The 21,801-nt window shown below is 42.1% G+C and overlaps 1 protein-coding gene across 2 annotated transcripts in view; it reads left to right on the forward strand.

Moving 5' to 3' along the window:
- The first annotated feature begins 10,454 nt into the window (after positions 1-10,454).
- Positions 10,455-21,801, forward strand: part of LOC128697712 (serine racemase) — an 80,598-nt gene continuing 69,251 nt past the window's right edge. The window contains exons 1-2 of one of the 2 annotated variants that reach the window (XM_070099764.1): positions 10,455-10,864; positions 18,020-18,110. In XM_070099764.1, coding sequence (XP_069955865.1) covers positions 10,682-10,864; positions 18,020-18,110 — 274 coding nt within the window. In that variant the 5' untranslated portion in view covers positions 10,455-10,681. The remainder of the gene's footprint in view (positions 10,865-18,019; positions 18,111-21,801) is intronic. The other variant, XM_070099763.1, reaches the window with a different exon arrangement.

A 21,801-nucleotide genomic window follows, 5' to 3' on the forward strand; every position in this document is an offset into this window, starting at 1 on the left:
TAGGTCGGCAATTTCACCTGCCTTGAAAGGTGCTGTTAGAGTGCAGCAATATTCCAGCCTAGATAGAACAAGTGACCTGCAGAGTGTCATCATGGGCTTGGCCTCCCTAGTTTTGAAGGTTCTCATTATCCATCCTGTCATTTTTCTAGCAGATGTGATTGATACAATGTTATGGTCCTTGAAGGTGAGATCCTCCGACATGATCACTCCCAGGTCTTTGACGTTGGTGTTTCGCTCTATTTTGTGGCCAGAATTTGTTTTGTACTCTGATGAAGATTTAATTTCCTCATGTTTACCATATCTGAGTAATTGAAATTTCTCATCGTTGAACTTCATATTGTTTTCTGCAGCCCACTGAAAGATTTGGTTGATGTCCGCCTGGAGCCTTGCAGTGTGGCTCCAATGGGACCCTGTTTTCTGCCTCTGCCCAACTGTGACATTGAAGATCCCAAGCAAGAAGACACTCCCCACTTGGGGAGTCAATGCAAGATAGAAGAAGTTACCCTCCAACCGGAGGGCCCAAGAGAGAAGATAGAAGAATGAAGAAGACGAACGACACCCCCGCCCCGGGGGCCACCGCCGGGTCACCATCTGGAGAAGACCCGGGCCGGAAGTACCGGCAAATCTTTAATGAATGAATGAATGAATGAATGACACTTTAGCCTTTATCATCAATATACTAGAGAGCCACTGTAGTATACACTATACACTATGTATACTCAATGTTATCAGGGAGACTTTCTTTCCTCTGACACGAAAAGTTCAATTATTATTATTTTTTTCACACGGGACACAGGCCTATGATTCCCCTCTGGCAGTAAACTCTGCTAGGTAGTGCACACTAATACTCCTTTTTTGACTCAGTATATAATGTTTTCCGCCCAAGATTGGTTCCAGGCGCTAGAGGGATGTATCATATAGGATTGATGACACAAATTAAAGTTCTAGCACGTAAGAGCGACCGTGAAAACACCAGAAAACCCGGAGCACAACGAGGCACGCTGACACTGTCCTTTTACACTGTGTTTATCTTGACATGTCACATAGGTTATTATACTGTCTGTCTCTGTATTCCTCAATAAGTGGACAATTAAGCACATAGTGTTCAAGAGAGTGACCATATGCCTGATCACATAATTTACATTTAGTTTGATCATCATCTGTGTGTCTCCCAAACTGCCAGAAGTACTTGTAACCAAGCCTAAGCCTGGCCACTACAACATCAGTCAGTCTGTTCACATTGCAAGTTGCTCCATAAACATACTTATCTACGTTCATGTTATCATAGTGGGTTATAGATCTACTCAGGCTTCTAACTGCATTCCTATAACAATCATTTTCATTATTTACTTCTCTCCTAATATTATTCCTAATGCTAGACACAGTTATACCAAAGTTATATTCTACATTCTCCTTCTGGGTACTATTACTTCTCTCCTAATATTATTCCTAATGCTAGACACAGTTATACCAAAGTTATATTCTACATTCTCCTTCTGGGTACTCTTCTTGGCTAACATATCAACTTTATCATGAAGGAGTAATCCAATGTGTGATGGGATCCATAGCAATTGTACATTAATTCCTTTGTCCCTAATTTTTGAGTATCTATACCTGGCTTCCCCAATGAGCATGTTGTTGGAGTCATTATATGAGTCAAGAGCCTTCAATGATGACATAGAATCAGTAATGATGATAGAGTCAAGCTCAGTGTCATAGATTAGCTTTAGCGCCATTAGGATTGCAAACAATTCAGTTTGCAGTGTAGACTCCCAGTTGTTAATTCTTATGCCTAACTCCACAAGTTTATTATCGTGTGGCTATGTCTGTTGTTTTTAGTTAGTGAGTGATAATATACACTTGGAAGGTCCTGGAGGGATTGGCACCAAACCGGCGCACTAAAATCACTCCATATGAAAGTCATTGAGATCATAAAGTCACTTAAAAATAACTCGGGGAATCTGTCTCATGTCCCACCATTACTGTACAAGCGAGCGGCCCATGTCCTTTCGCATGCTATTTCATTACTTTTTAACAAGTCAATAGAGACTAGCACCTTCCCGAAACTACTCAAGATGGCAAGGGTTACACCAATACATAAAGGTGGTGACCCTACAGACTTAAACAACTATAGGCCAATATCTAACTTACCATTGCTATCCAAAATCTTTGAGAAACTCGTGCACAGGAGACTGTATTCATTTATAACGGCTCAAAACATACTCAACCCCTGCCAGTTTGGATTCAGGAAAAATAAAAGCACAAATGATGCAATCATAAAAATGCTAGATCTGCTTTACACAGCATTGGAAAATAAGGAATATCCACTAGGAATTTTTATTGACCTAAGAAAAGCTTTTGACACAGTAGACCACGACATCCTACTCCACAAACTTGATCACTACGGTATAAGAGGCCATGCGCTTGCTTATTTCAAATCTTACATTACTAATAGGTATCAGTACGTCACCCTTAAAGACACAGCATCAGCAACACGGCCACTTGATACTGGAGTTCCGCAGGGAAGTGTCCTTGGTCCCCTGCTCTTCCTCATATACATCAATGACCTTCCAAACGTATCCCAACACCTGAAACCCATTCTCTTTGCTGATGACACGACTTATGTCATCTCTCACCCTAATCTTGCCACCCTCAACACCATTGTGAATGAGGAGCTGATTAAAATATCGACTTGGATGACAGCCAATAAACTTACGCTTAACACTGACAAAATCTACTATATTATGTTTGGTAGCAGAGCAGGAGATGCACAAATTAACATTAAGATTGACAACACTAATTACCAGAAATAATGGGGGAAAATTCCTAGGCTTATACCTTGACAACAACCTGAATTTCAGCACCCATATCCAGCATATAGCCAAAAAAGTATCCAAAACGGTTGGGATCCTCTCCAAGATACGATACTACGTGCCGCAAAATGCCCTTCTCACACTATACCACTCACTTATTTATCCATACCTCACCTATGCTATTTGTGCTTGGGGATCAACTGCAGCAACACACCTAAAGCCAATAATAACCCAACAAAAAGCTGCAGTAAGAATAATCACTAAATCCCATCCCTGGCAACACACCCCCCCACTCTTCATAGATCTAAACTTGCTCCCAGTTCAGTACATCCACACTTACTACTGTGCAATCTACATCTACAGGACCTTAAACTCCAATATCAACCTTGACCTAAAACACTTTCTTGATAGTTGTGACAGAACCCATAGGCATAACACCAGACACAAACATCTCTACGACATTCTTCGTGTCCGACTAAACCTTTACAAAAATTCAATGTATGTCAAAGGCCCTAAAATCTGGAATACCCTACCTGAGAACTCTAGAACTGCAGACACATTCATCACCTTCAAAACTACCATTAGAAAACATCTTATCTCCCTGATACACCCTGTCAACTAACTACACGAATACCACCTGGTGGTTCACACTTACACTCACTCACTCATTTGACCATAAACAGAAATATTAATCTCAGTCTTAAAATAATGAATCCTGTGATACTCCAATACTGAAACTATGTCCTGTGCCAAAACAAAAGCATTCACATTGCTAAACTCACAAACTAGTATTTAGTCACTTAGCCATAATACCAACTTACCGGTGGCCTGGTGGCGGCCCGGTGGCCTGGTGGCTAAAGCTCCCGCTTCACACACGGAGGGCCCGGGTTCGATTCCCGGCGGGTGGAAACATTTCGACACGTTTCCTTACACCTGTTGTCCTGTTCACCTAGCAGCAAATAGGTACCTGGGTGTTAGTCGACTGGTGTGGGTCGCATCCTGGGGGACAAGATTAAGGACCCCAATGGAAATAAGTTAGACAGTCCTCGATGACGCACTGACTTTCTTGGGTTATCCTGGGTGGCTAACCCTCCGGGGTTAAAAATCCGAACGAAATCTTATCTTACCTCATAATTTGTAATATTTTACAATTAAGAATAAAACTAAGTATGCCCGAAATGCCTAGCCATGCTAAGCGTTCTAGTGGTACACTCTGTAATCAAAATTTTACTACATGTAAACCAAACAATAACCAAATTTCTGTAAACTCAGCATTGTAATCCTTATAGAGAATAAACTTTGAATTTTGAATTTTGAATTTTGAAAAAGACTCGGCAGGAGATGCAACATTCCCCCGATGAAAAGCAAGGGTGCCACTAGTGCACTGAGAGACAACACAGTAAGTATCCTGGGCCCAAGACTGTTCAATTGCCTCCCAGCATACATAAGGGGGATTACCAATAGATCCCTGGGTGTCTTCAAGAAGACACTGGACAGGCACCTAAAGTCAGTACCTGACCAACCTGTGGTTCGTACGTCAGCTTGCGTACGGCCAGCAGTAACAGCTTGGTTGATCAGACCCTGATCCACCATGAGGCCTGGTCTCAGAACGGGCCGCGGGGGCGTTGACCCCCGAAACTCTCTCCAGGTGGGATGATCCCAGTGTCCATGCTCCCTCTCCATATAATGCTGAAGGCGCATGATAGGGGCTTCTTGCAATTCTTGATGAACACGGAGTTCCACAAGTCTGGGCCTGGGGCAGAATGCATGGGCATGTCATTTATTGGCTTTTCGATGTCTTGTGGTGTTAGGATAATATCAGAAATTTTTGAAATGACCAAATCTTGGGTCTTGGTTATAAAAAACCCATTTAGATTGTCGACCCTAAGTTTGGTTAACGGCTTGCTGAACACTGAAGCTCTCGCTTCACACGTTGAGGGTCTGGGTTTGATTCCCGGCCATGTAGAAACATTGGGCGTGTTTCTTTACACTAGTTGTCTATGTTCCCCATCAGTAAAGTGGGTACTTGGGTGTTAGTCGACTGGTGTGGGTCGCATCCTGGAACAAAACTGACCTAATTTGCGAAATGCTCTGCACAACAAGCGGCTTTCTATTTTTTAGTATGTCATTGATGTGAGCTAGGCCTGTATACCTTGTACACGTACTTGTAGAAATAAAGACATTATTATATTATTGGGACTTTAGTATCTCACTTATTTCATTGCTGTCATCTGTGTAGGTTCCATCTCATCATAGCAGGGGTCCAGTACTGGATGTTGTTTTCTCCTTAGATTTGGCATAAGAGAAGAAGTATTTTGGGTTTCTTTCAGTTTCCTTTTTGGCTTGAAGTTCTTCCTGAAATTCTTGTCTCCTGTAGGATTCCTTAAGCTTAAGTTCGATATTTGCTATTCTCTGACCAGTGCCTTCCTTCGTATTTCAGAGAAACTGGCTCCTCTCAGCAGCTCTGTGATTCTTCGCCTTCCTCTGCATAGAGAGCGTCTCTTTCTAGTTTGCATCTTCTCTTTCTTTTTCTTAAAAGAATGTGGCTTGAGTACATTTCAAGTGCCAAAGAGTTAATTTTTTCTAGGCAAAGGTTTGGATACGTGTTGTTAAGGCTAACTTCCCAGCTTGTTTCATTTAGGACATGGTTGACTTGTTCCCATTGTGTTTTTGTTACTGAAGATGAATGTTGTGAAGACACCCTCATAACTGATCACATGTTGCTGGTCAGGGACCCTGTGTATACATATCTGTACCTCTGTTATGTTGTGATCTGAGTGTATTATATTTGATACGGTTATATTACGTATCAGATCGTAGTTGTTAGTGAGAATGAGGTCCCGAATATTTTATAATCTTGCAGGCTCTAATATTTGCTGGTTTAAGGTGAATTTGGTGCAGAGATTTAATAGTTCATGTGTGTGTGAATTTTCATCTGAGCTGCCTCTTGGGGTGATCTCTGTTAAAACATTATTTGCTACACTCTTCCATTTTAGGTGTCTCATGTTGAAATCCCCCAGTAGCAAGATGTTTGGGGCAGGAGTTAGGAGATTTTCCATACAGTGGTCAATTTTCAAAAGCTGTTCCTGGAATTGCTGGGAAGTTACATCTAGAGGCTTGTATACAACCACAATGACAAGGTTTTGGTTTTCAATCTTTACCACCAAAACTTGAACTACATCATGCGAGGTGTTTAGTAGTTTTGAGCAAATCAACAACTCTGTGATGTACAAGCCAACCCTTCCTTATTGCCTGTTTAGTCTGTCGCATCTGAATAGGTTAACTTGGGATCCATATTTCGTTCTCAAAATGATCCTTTATTTTGAGTCTCTATGGAAAATTTTATAGGGGGTTACCTGTGTGTACCTCGACATTATATGCAAACAAATAAACTCACTGGGAGACAACAACCATATTGTTTACCGTAGTCACCCCGTGTAGACGTGTGAGAAAACTTAACGACCCCTGGTCCCTGCAGGTGGTTCCTTCGACAAGATAAGATAAGATAAGATTTCGTTCGGATTTTTAACCCCGGAGGGTTAGCCACCCAGGATAACCCAAGAAAGTCAGTGCGTCATCGAGGACTGTCTAACTTATTTCCATTGGGGTCCTTAATCTTGTCCCCCAGGATGCGACCCACACCAGTCGACTAACACCCAGGTACCTATTTGCTGCTAGGTGAACAGGACAATAGGTGTAAGGAAACGTCGGAATTTCCACCCGCCGGGAATCGAACCCGGACATCACAATCTTATCCATATCTATCCGAGACCAGTATGAATTGGATAGCACCCACAAGTACGGCGCTACTAATTAATTGTGGACTGGATAGATTATATTAGTTTAACTGAATGAAGGGGGGGGGGAAGAGGTTACACATGGATATATCCATCAAGGAAAACACTACATAATCCCACCACTTACCAGACATTCTCTGGTGGTCACTTGATGTAGCTGGATCACCCATAACCTATCCAGTTACAACATACCTAACTGGCCAGTATCAGTCTGCTATAACTAGAAGGGTTACTAAACTGTGGGTGATTGATACTCCTTATTTCCTCCATTCACCATCTCATTTCGATGTCCTGCTACACCGACACGGTTCTTATTCCAGCAGGACGAGGTATCCGTTGGTTTGTCCCGGTTTAGAAGTCGTGACTCCATAAAAACTTTACTATCCTCGGAACAGGAACAACGAGGTAAACATGTGTTCACTTGGAGAACAGCGACTTACTTCACTTCACGCATTCTCTTAACTTAGTGTTATTATCACTGATTACATTACAATTCACACGACGATTTAATGTCTCATAATTATTATGCACATTAGAGGTCACTCCATTAAGATCTGAGACCGATGAGTGACGATTAAGTCACGGGTATTTTCTCCTGGACACACTCCATGGCATCGTACCAGTCACCACCGGTCCTACCATTATTCACTAATTTTACCACTTTATTACGGTGGTCCCGTAAATCACGTTCCCTCACTCTTCACCAGGAACTGTGGAAAATACTTGAATATATTTTCCGGAAATACGGTAATTTATAGGTAAACAGATGGCCTACATTGTATTTAATAAAATTTATGTTATGGAAAATGGGAAACTGAGCTGCGCCTGCGCAGAAGACACTCACCATTGCTGTTTGAACTGGTCAACAGAAAGTTAGTGAAATCGGAAGAATTTTCGTGCTCTACCTGGAGTTTACCTGGAGAGAGTTCCGGGGGTCAACGCCCCCGCGGCCCGGTCTGTGACCAGGCCTCCTGGTGGATCAGAGCCTGATCAACCAGGCTGTTGCTGCTGGCTGCACGCAAACCAACGTACGAGCCACAGCCTGGCTGATCCAGAACTGACTTTAGGTGCTTGTCCAGTGCCAGCTTGAAGACTGCCAGGGGTCTGTTGGTAATCCCCCTTATGTGTGCTGGGAGGCAGTTGAACAGTCTCGGGCCCCTGACACTTATTGTATGGTCTCTTAACGTGCTAGTGACACCCCTGCTTTTCATTGGGGGGATGGTGCATCGTCTGCCAAGTCTTTTGCTTTCGTAGTGAGTGAATTTCGTGTGCAAGTTCGGTACTAGTCCCTCTAGGATTTTCCAGGTGTATATAATCATGTATCTCTCCCCCCTGCATTCCAGGGAATACAGGTTTAGGAACCTCAAGCGCTCCCAATAATTGAGGTGTTTTATCTCCGTTATGCGCGCCGTGAAAGTTCTCTGTACATTTTCTAGGTCGGCAATTTCACCTGCCTTGAAAGGTGCTGTTAGTGTGCAGCAATATTCCAGCCTAGATAGAACAAGTGACCTGAAGAGTGTCATCATGGGCTTGGCCTCCCTAGTTTCGAAGGTTCTCATTATCCATCCTGTCATTTTTCTAGCAGATGCGATTGATACAATGTTATGGTCCTTGAAGGTGAGATCCTCCGACATGATCACTCCCAGGTCTTTGACGTTGGTGTTTCGCTCTATTTTGTGGCCAGAATTTGTTTTGTACTCTGATGAAGATTTAATTTCCTCATGTTTACCATATCTGAGTAATTGAAATTTCTCATTGTTGAACTTCATATTAAAATTGGGCTGACACCTCTCAAATAGGAGCTGAAATTGTTTTAGATTTTGCCACCGAAGTGGCTAGTTTATTGTGCACCCCATATCCATCCTGTGGACGGTAGCGCAAGAGCATATGGATACACAAAAGGCCTAGGAACTAGGCCCCAAAGGGTTAACAGGAATACATATGGATTTATATCTACATATCTATAGTTCACTTATCTGTTACAAGCAAATTTAGGAAATTTGCTTAGTATATCTGGTATCTTATTTTCATTAATAAGATATCTTGACATGTCACATAGGTTATTATACTGTCTGTCTCTGTATTCCTCAATGAGTGGACAATTAAGCACATAGTGTTCAAGAGAGTGACCATATGCCTGATCACATAATTTACATTTAGTTTGATCATCATCTGTGTGTCTCCCAAACTGCCAGAAGTACTTGTAACCAAGCCTAAGCCTGGCCACTACAACATCAGTCAGTCTGTTCACATTGCAAGTTGCTCCATAAACATACTTATCTACGTTCATGTTATCATAGTGGGTTATAGATCTACTCAGGCTTCTAACTGCATTCCTATAACAATCATTTTCATTATTTACTTCTCTCCTAATATTATTCCTAATGCTAGACACAGTTATACCAAAGTTATATTCTACTCCTGCATAATTTGAGTATCAGACGACAGGACAGGACAACTCCAGGAACCTCAGATAAGCTGTCTAATTTCTGTTTAAATTCTGGCCAGTAAATTTTTCACAAATGTAGGCAAAAAGGGGGGGTCCTGTACATGACACATTAATCTCCAGTCAAATTGGTGAGTGATATTAAGATATTCACTTTCTGTTATGTAATTGTGTATATCTATAATCACTTTTTAATTTTAATATACAGTCCACAAATTTATATATTTACCAGCATTCCTGGTGATGTATATTTCATTAGTAATTAATAGGTCCAGAATCGACACCATGCCCAGCCCTTCTAGGGCAGGGTAGGTGCCTGAGCCCGAGCCTTTAGCTTATAAGACTGTCATTCCCATTAGCCCCCTTGGGGTGGGGATGGCAGACCAGAGAGGTCTAGCTTTTGGCTAGGCCTGGGGACAGTTGGTCCCAAAGATGAGGAGGTACTTGTGCCTCCTCCCATGGGACTTAGGTCTCAGACACTCCCTAAAGAGGGAGCCAAGGCCGGGCCACCACTTGGAAAAGGCCCGGGCCGGGAGAATACCGGCGAATCTTTAATAATAATAATAATAGGTCCAGAGCAACTTGTGGATACGACAGTGGTAGGTATCGAAGGGGGACATTTTTGCGACCTAGGTTTCCCAAATTCCTACTTGTCTAACTGATAAATAATAATTATCTTTCTTCATTTACTGTTATGTACATAATGATACATTCAGATAAATGCAATTTTCCACAGGAACAGTTACTACACTTCCTATTATGAAGCGAGACCTATATTAATCCTTAGGCCACCGTGAACGCCAATTTCCTGGTCCCATGCTTTCCCAGCCTCTGAACTCCATTCAAAACACTCCCGCTCCTCTGACGCCCCGTCTCGACCTCTCCCCTGCCCATCAGCGCAGGCCCAGAACTTCCCTGTTGGTTCTAGTCCATTTCCAAATACATTTTTTTGACCCATATCAACACATTAAATACCTATTAGGCACTATAGCTTTGGAAAATTAAAATATTTTCCACAGTCTCTGTGAATACTGCAAACATTGCATTCGACTTTGTGAGCAGTCCCTTAATGTAAGATATTTTGTTATTTGTTGATGATTTTAGACCCTGTATGTTTGCAATGATAAATGTCAATCACAAACTAGTATTTAGTCACTTAGCCATAATACCAACTTACCTCATAATTTGTAATATTTTAAGTTTAAGAATTAATCTAAGTCTGCCCGAAATGCCTAGCCATGCTAGGTGCTCTAGTGGTACCCTCTAATTATTATTTTACTACATGTAAACCACACAATAACCAAATTCTGTAAACTCAGTATTGTAATCCTTATAGAGAATAAACTTTGAAGTTGAAGTTGAAGTTGATGGAATTTAGGGGGGGGGGTTGTTTGCTGGCATTAATATCTGGTGTTGTGGAGTGGAGGCCAGTAACTGTGCCTCTGCTCCAGAATTGTTTTTAATATTGGTGTAGGATTTCTATCATGTCTTGCCAGTCTACGGTGTAAGTTGTCAGTGGCCCTATAAACCCCAACAATAACATCAACATTAATTAAATAAGTGATTATTTTACTACTGATAACCAGACAGCCACTGAAGGTTTAAGTGCCAGTTGATCCAGCAATATGTCAGCAAGTTTCGGTCTTAAAGAAGTTAGTGCAGCATACAGCAGGATGAGAGGGTATGTTCACAGGACGCCAGTCTTCACCTCTCACAATATTAATGTGTTGGCTGGCACACAACTCTACATGAAAGCTGAAAACCTTCAGAAGACTGGATCATTCAAAGCCAGAGGCGCCTGTAATGCGGTCAGTCAACAAATTGATAAATATAATTGGTTGCCCAGGCGCGGGGGCGGGGGGCGTGGGGGCGGGGGGGCACTCATGTAAATACTTTTTTGTCAATTAATGGTCAGTTATTAAGTAAGTTTATTTAAGTGCAGGTAAATATACATATAATTATCATGCACAGTATATTGACCAGTGACCACGAAAGCAAAATAATTTTAGAAATTTCCCACGTACTGCAGATTGAAATCCTGGCTTATGCTTACCCAGATTGAAATCCTGGCTTATGCTTACCCAGATTGAAATCCTGGCTTATGCTTACCCAGATTGAAATCCTGGCTTATGCTTACCCAGATTGAAATCCTGGCTTATGTTTACCCAGATTGAAATCCTGGCTTATGCTTACCCAGATTGAAATCCTGGCTTATGCTTACCCAGATTGAAATCCTGACTTATGCTTACCCAGATTGAAATCCTGGCTTATGCTTACCCAGATTGAAATCCTGGCTTATGCTTACCAAGATTGAAATCCTGGCTTATGCTTACCCAGATTGAAATCCTGGCTTATGCTTACCCAGATTGAAATCCTGGCTTATGTTTACCCAGATTGAAATCCTGGCTTATGTTTACCCAGATTGAAATCCTGGCTTATGCTTACCCAGATTGAAATCCTGGCTTATGCTTACCCAGATTGAAATCCTGGCTTATGTTTACCCAGATTGAAATCCTGGCTTATGTTTTGACCCATGCTTACCCAGATTGAAATCCTGGACTTATGCTTACCCAGATTGAAATGAAATCCTGGCTTATGCTTACCCAGATTGAAATCTTGGCTTATGCTTACCCAGATTGAAATCCTGGCTTATGCTTATCCAGATTGAAATCCTGGCTTATGCTTACCCAGATTGAAATCCTGGCTTATGCTTACCCAGATTGAAATCCTGGCTTATGTTTACCCAAATTGAAATCCTGGCTTATGTTTACCCAGATTGAAATCCTGGCTTATGCTTACCCAGATTGAAATCCTGGCTTATGCTTACCCAGATTGAAATCCTGGCTTATGCTTACCCAGATTGAAATCCTGGCTTATGCTTACCCAGATTGAAATCCTGGCTTATGCTTACCCAGATTGAAATCCTGGCTTATGCTTACCCAGATTGAAATCCTGGCTTATGCTTACCCAGATTGAAATCCTGGCTTATGCTTACCCAGATTGAAATCCTGGCTTATGCTTACCCAGATTGAAATCCTGGCTTATGCTTACCCAGATTGAAATCCTGGCTTATGCTTACCCAGATTGAAATCCTGGCTTATGTTTACCCAGATTGAAATCCTGGCTTATGTTTACCCAGATTGAAATCCTGGCTTATGCTTACCCAGATTGAAATCCTGGCTTATGCTTACCCAGATTGAAATCCTGGCTTATGCTTACCCAGATTGAAATCCTGGCTTATGCTTACCCAGATTGAAATCCTGGCTTATGCTTACCCAGATTGAAATCCTGGCTTATCCTGGCTTATGCTTACCCAGATTGAAATCCTGGCTTATGCTTACCCAGATTGAAATCCTGGCTTATGCTTACCCAGATCGAAATCCTGACTTATGCTTACCCAGATTGAAATCCTGGCTTATGCTTACCCAGATTGAAATCCTGGCTTATGCTTACCCAGATTGAAATCCTGGCTTATGCTTACCCAGATTGAAATCCTGGCTTATGCTTACCCAGATTGAAATCCTGGCTTATGCTTACCCAGATTGAAATCCTGGCTTATGCTTACCCAGATTGAAATCCTGGCTTATGCTTACCCAGATTGAAATCCTGGCTTATGCTTACCCAGATTGAAATCCTGGCTATGCTTACCCAGATTGAAATCCTGGCTTATGCTTACCCAGATTGAAATCCTGGCTTATGCTTACCCAGATTGAAATCCTGGCTTATGCTTACCCAGATTGAAATCCTGACTCATGCTTATGCTTACCAGATTGAAATCCTGGCTTATGCTTACCCAGATTGAAATCCTGGCTTATGCTTACCCTGATTGAAATCCTGGCTTATGCTTACCCAGATTGAAATCCTGGCTTATGCTTACCCAGATTGAAATCCTGGCTTATGCTTACCCAGATTGAAATCCTGGCTTATGCTTACCCAGATTGAAATCCTGGCTTATGCTTAAATCCCAGATTGAAATCCTGGCTTATGCTTACCCAGATTGAAATCCTGGCTTATGCTTACCCAGATTGAAATCCTGGCTTATGCTTACCCAGATTGAAATCCTGGCTTATGCTTACCCAGATTGAAATCCTGGCTTATGCTTACTCAGATTGAAATCCTGGCTTATGCTTACCCAGATTGAAATCCTGGCTTATGCTTACCCAGATTGAAATCCTGGCTTATGCTTACTCATTGAAATCCTGGCTTATGCTTACACAGATTGAAATCCTGGCTTATGCTTACCCAGATTGAAATCCTGACTTATGCTTACCCATATTGAAATCCTGACTCATGCTTACCCAGATTGAAATCCTGGCTTATGCTTACCCAGATTGAAATCCTGGCTTATGCTTACCCAGATTGAAATCCTGGCTTATGCTTACCCAGATTGAAATCCTGGCTTATGCTTACCCAGATTGAAATCCTGGCTTATGTTTACCCAGACTGAAATCCTGGCTTATGTTTACCCAGATTGAAATCCTGGCTTATGCTTACCCAGATTGAAATCCTGGCTTATGCTTACCCATGATTGAAATCCTGGCTTATGCTTATCCAGATTGAAATCCTGGCTTATGCTTACCCAGATTGAAATCCTGGCTTATGCTTACCCAGATTGAAATCCTGGCTTATGCTTACCCAGATTGAAATCCTGGCTTATGCTTATCCAGATTGAAATCCTGGCTTATGCTTACCCAGATTGAAATCCTGGCTTATGCTTACCCAGATTGAAATCCTGGCTTATGCTTAAATCCTGGCCCAGATTGGCTTATGCTTACCCAGATTGAAATCCTGGCTTATGCTTACCCAGATTGAAATCCTGGCTTATGCTTACCCAGATTGAAATCCTGGCTTATGCTTACCCAGATTGAAATCCTGGCTTATGCTTACCCAGATTGAAATCCTGGCTTATGCTTAAATCCTGACCCAGATTGAAATCCTGGCTTATGCTTACCCAGATTGAAATCCTGGCCTTTATGCTTACCCAGATTGAAATCCTGGCTTATGCTTACCCAGATTGAAATCCTGGCTTATGCTTACCCAGATTGAAATCCTGGCTTATGCTTACCCAGATTGAAATCCTGGCTTATGCTTACCCAGATTGAAATCCTGGCTTATGCTTACCCAGATTGAAATCCTGGCTTATGCTTACCCAGATTGAAATCCTGGCTTATGCTTACCCAGATTGAAATCCTGGCTTATGCTTACCCAGATTGAAATCCTGACTTATGCTTACCCAGATTGAAATCCTGACTTATGCTTACCCAGATTGAAATCCTGGCTTATGCTTACCCAGATTGAAATCCTGGCTTATGCTTACCCAGATTGAAATCCTGGCTTATGCTTACCCAGATTGAAATCCTGGCTTATGCTTACCCAGATTGAAATCCTGGCTTATGCTTACCCAGATTGAAATCCTGGCTTATGCTTACCCAGATTGAAATCCTGGCTTATGCTTACCCAGATTGAAATCCTGGCTTATGCTTACCCAGATTGAAATCCTGGCTTATGCTTACCCAGATTGAAATCCTGGCTTATGCTTACCCAGATTGAAATCCTGGCTTATGCTTACCCAGATTGAAATCCTGGCTTATGCTTACCCAGATTGAAATCCTGGCTTATGCTTACCCAGATTGAAATCCTGGCTTATGCTTACCCAGATTGAAATCCTGGCTTATGCTTACCCAGATTGAAATCCTGGCTTATGCTTACCCAGATTGAAATCCTGGCTTATGCTTACCCAGATTGAAATCCTGACTTATGCTTACCCAGATTGAAATCCTGGCTTATGCTTACCCAGATTGAAATCCTGGCTTATGCTTACCCAGATTGAAATCCTGGCTTATGCTTACCCAGATTGAAATCCTGGCTTATGCTTACCCAGATTGAAATCCTGGCTTATGTTTACCCAGATTGAAATCCTGGCTTATGCTTACCCAGATTGAAATCCTGGCTTATGCTTACCCAGATTGAAATCCTGGCTTATGTTTACCCAGATTGAAATCCTGGCTTATGTTTACCCAGATTGAAATCCTGGCTTATGTTTACCCAGATTGAAATCCTGGCTTATGCTTACCCAGATTGAAATCTTGGCTTATGCTTACCCAGATTGAAATCCTGGCTTATGCTTCTCCAGATTGAAATCCTGGCTTATGTTTACCCAGATTGAAATCCTGGCTTATGCTTACCCAGATTGAAATCCTGGCTTATGCTTACCCAGATTGAAATCCTGGCTTATGCTTACCCAGATTGAAATCCTGGCTTATGCTTACCCAGATTGAAATCCTGGCTTATGCTTACCCAGATTGAAATCCTGGCTTATGCTTACTCAGATTGAAATCCTGGCTTATGCTTACCCAGATTGAAATCCTGGCTTATGCTTTCCCAGATTGAAATCCTGGCTTATGCTTACCCAGATTGAAATCCTGGCTTATGCTTACCCAGATTGAAATCCTGGCTTATGTTTACCCAGATTGAAATCCTGGCTTATGCTTACCCAGATTGAAATCCTGGCTTATGCTTACCCAGATTGAAATCCTGGCTTATGTTTACCCAGATTGAAATCCTGGCTTATGTTTACCCAGATTGAAATCCTGGCTTATGTTTACCCAGATTGAAATCCTGGCTTATGCTTTCCCAGATTGAAATCCTGGCTTATGCTTACCCAGATTGAAATCCTGGCTTATGCTTATCCAGATTGAAATCCTGGCTTATGTTTACCCAGATTGAAATCCTGGCTTATGCTTACCCAAATTGAAATCCTGGCTTATGCTTACCCAGATTGAAATCCTGGCTTATGCTTACCCAGATTGAAATCCTGGCTTATGCTTACCCAGATTGAAATCCTGGCTTATGCTTACCCAGATTGAAATCCTGGCTTATGCTTACCCAGATTGAAATCCTGGCTTATGCTTACCCAGATTGAAATCCTGGCTTATGCTTACCCAGATTGAAATCCTGGCTTATGCTTACCCAGATTGAAATCCTGGCTTATGCTTACCCAGATTGAAATCCTGGCTTATGTTTACCCAGATTGAAATCCTGGCTTATGTTTACCCAGATTGAAATCCTGGCTTATGCTTACCCAGATTGAAATCCTGGCTTATGCTTACCCAGATTGAAATCCTGACTTATGCTTACCCATATTGAAATCCTGGCTTATGCTTACCCAGATTGAAATCCTGTCTTATGCTTACCCAGATTGAAATCCTGGCTTATGCTTGCTCAGATTGAAATCCTGGCTTATGCTTACCCAGATTGAAATCCTGGCTTATGCTTACCCAGATTGAAATCCTGGCTCATGCTTGCTCAGATTGAAATCCTGGCTTATGCTTACCCAGATTGAAATCCTGGCTTATGCTTACCCAGATTGAAATCCTGACTTATGCTTTCCCAGATTGAAATCCTGGCTTATGCTTACCCTGATTGAAATCCTGGCTTATGTTTACCCAGATTGAAATCCTGGCTTATGTTTACTCAGATTGAAATCCTGGCTTATGCTTACCCAGATTGAAATCCTGGCTTATGCTTACCCAGATTGAAATCCTGACTTATGCTTACCCATATTGAAATCCTGACTCATGCTTACCCAGATTGAAATCCTGGCTTATGCTTACCCAGATTGAAATCCTGGCTTATGCTTACCCAGATTGAAATCCTGGCTTATGCTTACTCAGATTGAAATCCTGGCTTATGCTTACCCAGATTGAAATCCTGACTTATGCTTTCCCAGATTGAAATCCTGGCTTATGCTTACCCAGATTGAAATCCTGGCTTATGCTTACCCAGATTGAAATCCTGGCTTATGGTTACCCAGATTGAAATCCTGACTTATGCTTACCCAGATTGAAATCCTGGCTTATGCTTACCCAGATTGAAATCCTGGCTTATGCTTACCCAGATTGAAATCCTGGCTTATGCTTACCCAGATTGAAATCCTGGCTTATGCTTACCCAGATTGAAATCCTGACTTATGCTTACCCAGATTGAAATCCTGACTTATGCTTACCCAGATTGAAATCCTGGCTTATGCTTACCCAGATTGAAATCCTGGCTTATGCTTACCCAGATTGAAATCCTGACTTAGGCTTACCCAGATTGAAATCCTGACTTATGCTTACCCAGATTGAAATCCTGACTTATGCATACCCAGATTGAAATCCTGGCTTAGGCTTACCCAGATTGAAATCCTGGCTTATGCCTACCCATATTGAAATCCTGACTTATGCTTACCCAGATTGAAATCCTGACTTATGCTTAGCCAGATTGAAATCCTGGCTTAGGCTTACCCAGATTGAAATCCTGGCTTATGCTTACCCAGATTGAAATCCTGACTTAGGCTTACCCAGATTGAAATCCTGACTTATGCTTACCCAGATTGAAATCCTGACTTATGCTTACCCAGATTGAAATCCTGGCTTAGGCTTACCCAGATTGAAATCCTGACTTATGCTTACCCAGATTGAAATCCTGACTTATGCTTACCCAGATTGAAATCCTGACTTAGGCTTACCCAGATTGAAATCCTGACTTAGGCTTACCCAGATTGAAATCCTGACTTATGCTTACCCAGATTGAAATCCTGACTTATGCCTACCCAGATTGAAATCCTGACTTATTTTATCTCTTGACTGAAATCCAGGTTTATGCTTCCCCTGATTGAAATCCTAGCTTATGTCTTCCCCTAGCAAGTTTATTCAGGTGCAGGTACACATAAATACAGTTAAACAAATTATCATATGTAGTAACAAATTTGTAAATTTCAAAGGATAACCCAAAAAATCAGACAAGTGACTTATATTCATTGGGGTTCTTGAAATCCAGATTGAAATCCTGGTTTAAATTTCTCCCTTCAGAGAGAATTCTTTCCTTTGGTATTTACTAGAGCATAGATAGTTACATTACATTTATTTTAGCCTCATTGTATGATATGAATAGTTGAATTAAGTAATCATGAACATTTTCAGGTATTTCTGGAGAAAGAGAGAAATCCCAACAGCCCTGGAGTGGTAACACACAGCACTGGGAACCATGGCCAGGCTGTAGCATATGCTGCCAGTAAGTTTACATTTTACCCCCATGCTTATAGCAGTTGGTACAGTTATGGATTGCTGAAGTTTTCATTCATTTTTAATGCCACTGTTATTAACCTTGAGATAGTAAGTTTATATACAGTAGACTGTATATCGTAAACTCCTTATGATTCAGAACCAAACCATCACCAAACTAACCCAGGAAATGCAGGAACTAAAAGCTTGCAATGCACAGTACCTCAGCAAGATCACTGCTCTAGAACATAAACTAGACACTCTGGAACAACAAAGCAACACCCACACCCAGTCCCTAGACACCATTAACACACTAAAAGACCAAGTCACCCAGCTTACTACCAACATTATAGAGGACCAACAACTTGCCAATGTCATCACCAACTTCCAAGACCATAATGACCAACAACAACTATCTGATCCTGTTGTAGTTAACAGTAAACATCTCCCACCCACAGTCACCCAAGAAACCTGCATGGAGACCACCCTACAACTTATCAAGGACCACCTTTGCCTTAACATATGTAGTGATGACCTAAAGGATTGCAAACTGATGGGCTACCAAGCGGGTAAAAAAAAGTGCTGTTAAAATTCCAAACTAGCCTACCTGGAGACCTGGAGAGAGTTTCGGGGGTCAACGCCCCCGCGGCCCGGTCTGTGACCAGGCCTCCTGGTGGATCAGCGCCTGATCAACCAGGCTGTTGCTGCTGGCTGCACGCAAACCAACGTACGAGCCACAGCCCGGCTGATCAGGAACTGACTTTAGGTGCTTGTCCAGTGCCAGCTTGAAGACTGCCAGGGGTCTGTTGGTAATCCCCCTTATGTGTGCTGGGAGGCAGTTGAACAGTCTCGGTCCCCTGACACTTATTGTATGGTCTCTTAACGTGCTAGTGACACCCCTGCTTTTCATTGGGGGGATGGTGCATCGTCTGCCAAGTCTTTTGCTTTCGTAGTGAGTGATTTTCGTGTGCAAGTTCGGTACTAGTCCCTCTAGGATTTTCCAGGTGTATATAATCATGTATCTCTCCCTCCTGCGTTCCAGGGAATACAGGTTTAGAAACCTCAAGCGCTCCCAGTAATTGAGGTGTTTTATCTCCGTTATGCGCGCCGTGAAAGTTCTCTGTACATTTTCTAGGTCGGCAATTTCACCTGCCTTGAAAGGTGCTGTTAGAGTGCAGCAATATTCCAGCCTAGATAGAACAAGTGACCTGAAGAGTGTCATCATGGGCTTGGCCTCCCTAGTTTTGAAGGTTCTCATTATCCATCCTGTCATTTTTCTAGCAGATGCGATTGATACAATGTTATGGTCCTTGAAGGTGAGATCCTCCGACATAATCACTCCCAGGTCTTTGACGTTGGTGTTTCGCTCTATTTTGTGGCCAGAATTTGTTTTGTACTCTGATGAAGATTTAATTTCCTCATGTTTACCATATCTGAGTAATTGAAATTTCTCATCGTTGAACTTCATATTGTTTTCTGCAGCCCACTGAAAGATTTGGTTGATGTCCGCCTGGAGCCTTGCAGTGTCTGCAATGGAAGACACTGTCATGCAGATTCGGGTGTCATCTGCAAAGGAAGACACGGTGCTGTGGCTGACATCCTTGTCTATGTCGGATATGAGGATGAGGAACAAGATGGGAGCTAGTACTGTGCCTTGTGGAACAGAGCTTTTCACCGTAGCTGCCTCGGACTTTACTCTGTTGACGACTACTCTCTGTGTTCTGTTAGTGAGGAAATTATAGATCCATCGACCAACTTTTCCTACGAAGAAACAACCTACTAAAAACATCTATTTCTATGAAAACATGTTTACGTCAATGAATGCCATACTAAAACAAGACAAAACCTTCTTTATCGGCTAAGAAAATTACGCTATGCCCAAGAAATCCACCAGTGCTTTGTGAGGGATGGAAAAATTGCAGTTAGGAAACAGCCCACTGGGAAGAGATACTTCATCTCTACAGAACACGACCTTAAAACATTCCTAAGTGAGGCTGGACTAACAGAATCAGAGTAAGGTGCAGATAATACCCACAGTCCACCGTTAGTGTTATATTGTCATAAAAATTGTTCCCCCCTAAATTTCCAATACCCCAACTACAGTGGACCCCCGCTTAACGATCACCTCCAAATGCGACCAATTATGTAAGTGTATTTATGTAAGTGCGTTTGTACGTGTATGTTTGGGGGTCTGAAATGGACTAATCTACTTCACAATATTCCTTATGGGAAAAAATTCGGTCAGTACTGGCACCTGAACATACTACTGGAATGAAAAAAGTTCGTTAACCGGGGGTCCACTGTACTTTTGAATGTCACTGTTGTATTCAATGACCATTCTACCTCATAGTCTTAGTTGTGTTTAATATCTACAGAAACTTTCTCCTTTTTTACATCTTACCACTTCACTGTTCCATCTTATTTTATTTGAAACTAACCATAACTTGTCCTCAATTAGTCTACCTCACTTTAAGAAATACTCTATTGCCCAATTTTATTTTAAAATCTCTATTGTTGCCCAATTTTATTTCAAACTATATTGACTAATCTTATTGTAAACTTTTATTGCCCATTTTTATTCTATACTTTAGTGCCCAACCTTATTGTAAACTTTTTATTATTGCCCATTTTTATTTTATACTTTAGTGCCCAACCTCATTGTAAACTTTTCATCTTATTATTGAACTATTCTAATCTAAAGTTAATTACCTAATCTTTACTTGCCCAGTTTTACTTTATACTTTATTGCCCTATTCATTTTACACTTTTATTATTGCCCTTTTTTATTTGTAAAGCTTACCTGGAGTTTACCTGGAGAGAGTTCCGGGGGTCAATGCCCCCGCAGCCCGGTCTGTGACCAGGCCTCCTGGTGGATCAGTATCATGTGGGGTTCGAACACGTGGATAGGGTAAAGAAATACAGTGGACCCCCGCATACCGTACACATCGCATACAGTTCAATCCGCATACCGCTCGCTTTTATCGCAAAAATTTTGCCTCGCATACTGCCCAAAAACCCGCTCACCGCTCTTCGTCCGAGACGCGTCCAATGTGCGCCCTTAGCCAGCCTCACATGTGCCGCCGGTGGCATTGTTTACCAGCCAGCCTCCGCGGTAACATCTAAGCATACAATCGGAACATTTCGTATTATTACAATGTTTTTGGTGATTTTTTCTGGAAAATAAGTGACCATGGGCCCCAAGAAAGCTTCTAGTGCCAACCCTACAGCAATAAGGGTGAGAATTACTATAGAGATGAAGAAAAAGATCATTGATAAGTATGAAAGTGGAGTGCGTGTCTCCGAGCTGGCCAGGTTGTATAATAAACCCCAATCAACCATCGCTACTATTGGTGGTACAGCTGCTGCTGCTGTTGTACCACCGTCAGCTGCTGCTGCTGCTGCTGCTGCTGTAGTACCGTCTGCTGCTGCTGTAGCATCGTCTGCTGCTGCTGTAGCATCGTCTGCTGCTGCTGTAGCACTGTCAGCTGCTGCTGCTGTTGTACCACCGTCAGCTGCTGCTGCTGCTGCTGTAGTACCATCTGCTGCTGCTGTAGTACCGTCTGCTGCTGCTGTAGCATCGTCTGCTGCTGCTGTATCACTGTCAGCTGCTGCTGCTGCTGCTGCTGTAGCACCGTTGTTGGTGTGGCTTATTGAGAATACCAAGAAACAATTAACCCCAGAGGATTTGCCACCCAGGATAA

Source organism: Cherax quadricarinatus, chromosome 68 (genome assembly GCF_038502225.1).
Source record: "Cherax quadricarinatus isolate ZL_2023a chromosome 68, ASM3850222v1, whole genome shotgun sequence".
In the NCBI taxonomy this organism is placed as follows: Eukaryota; Metazoa; Arthropoda; class Malacostraca; order Decapoda; family Parastacidae; genus Cherax; species Cherax quadricarinatus.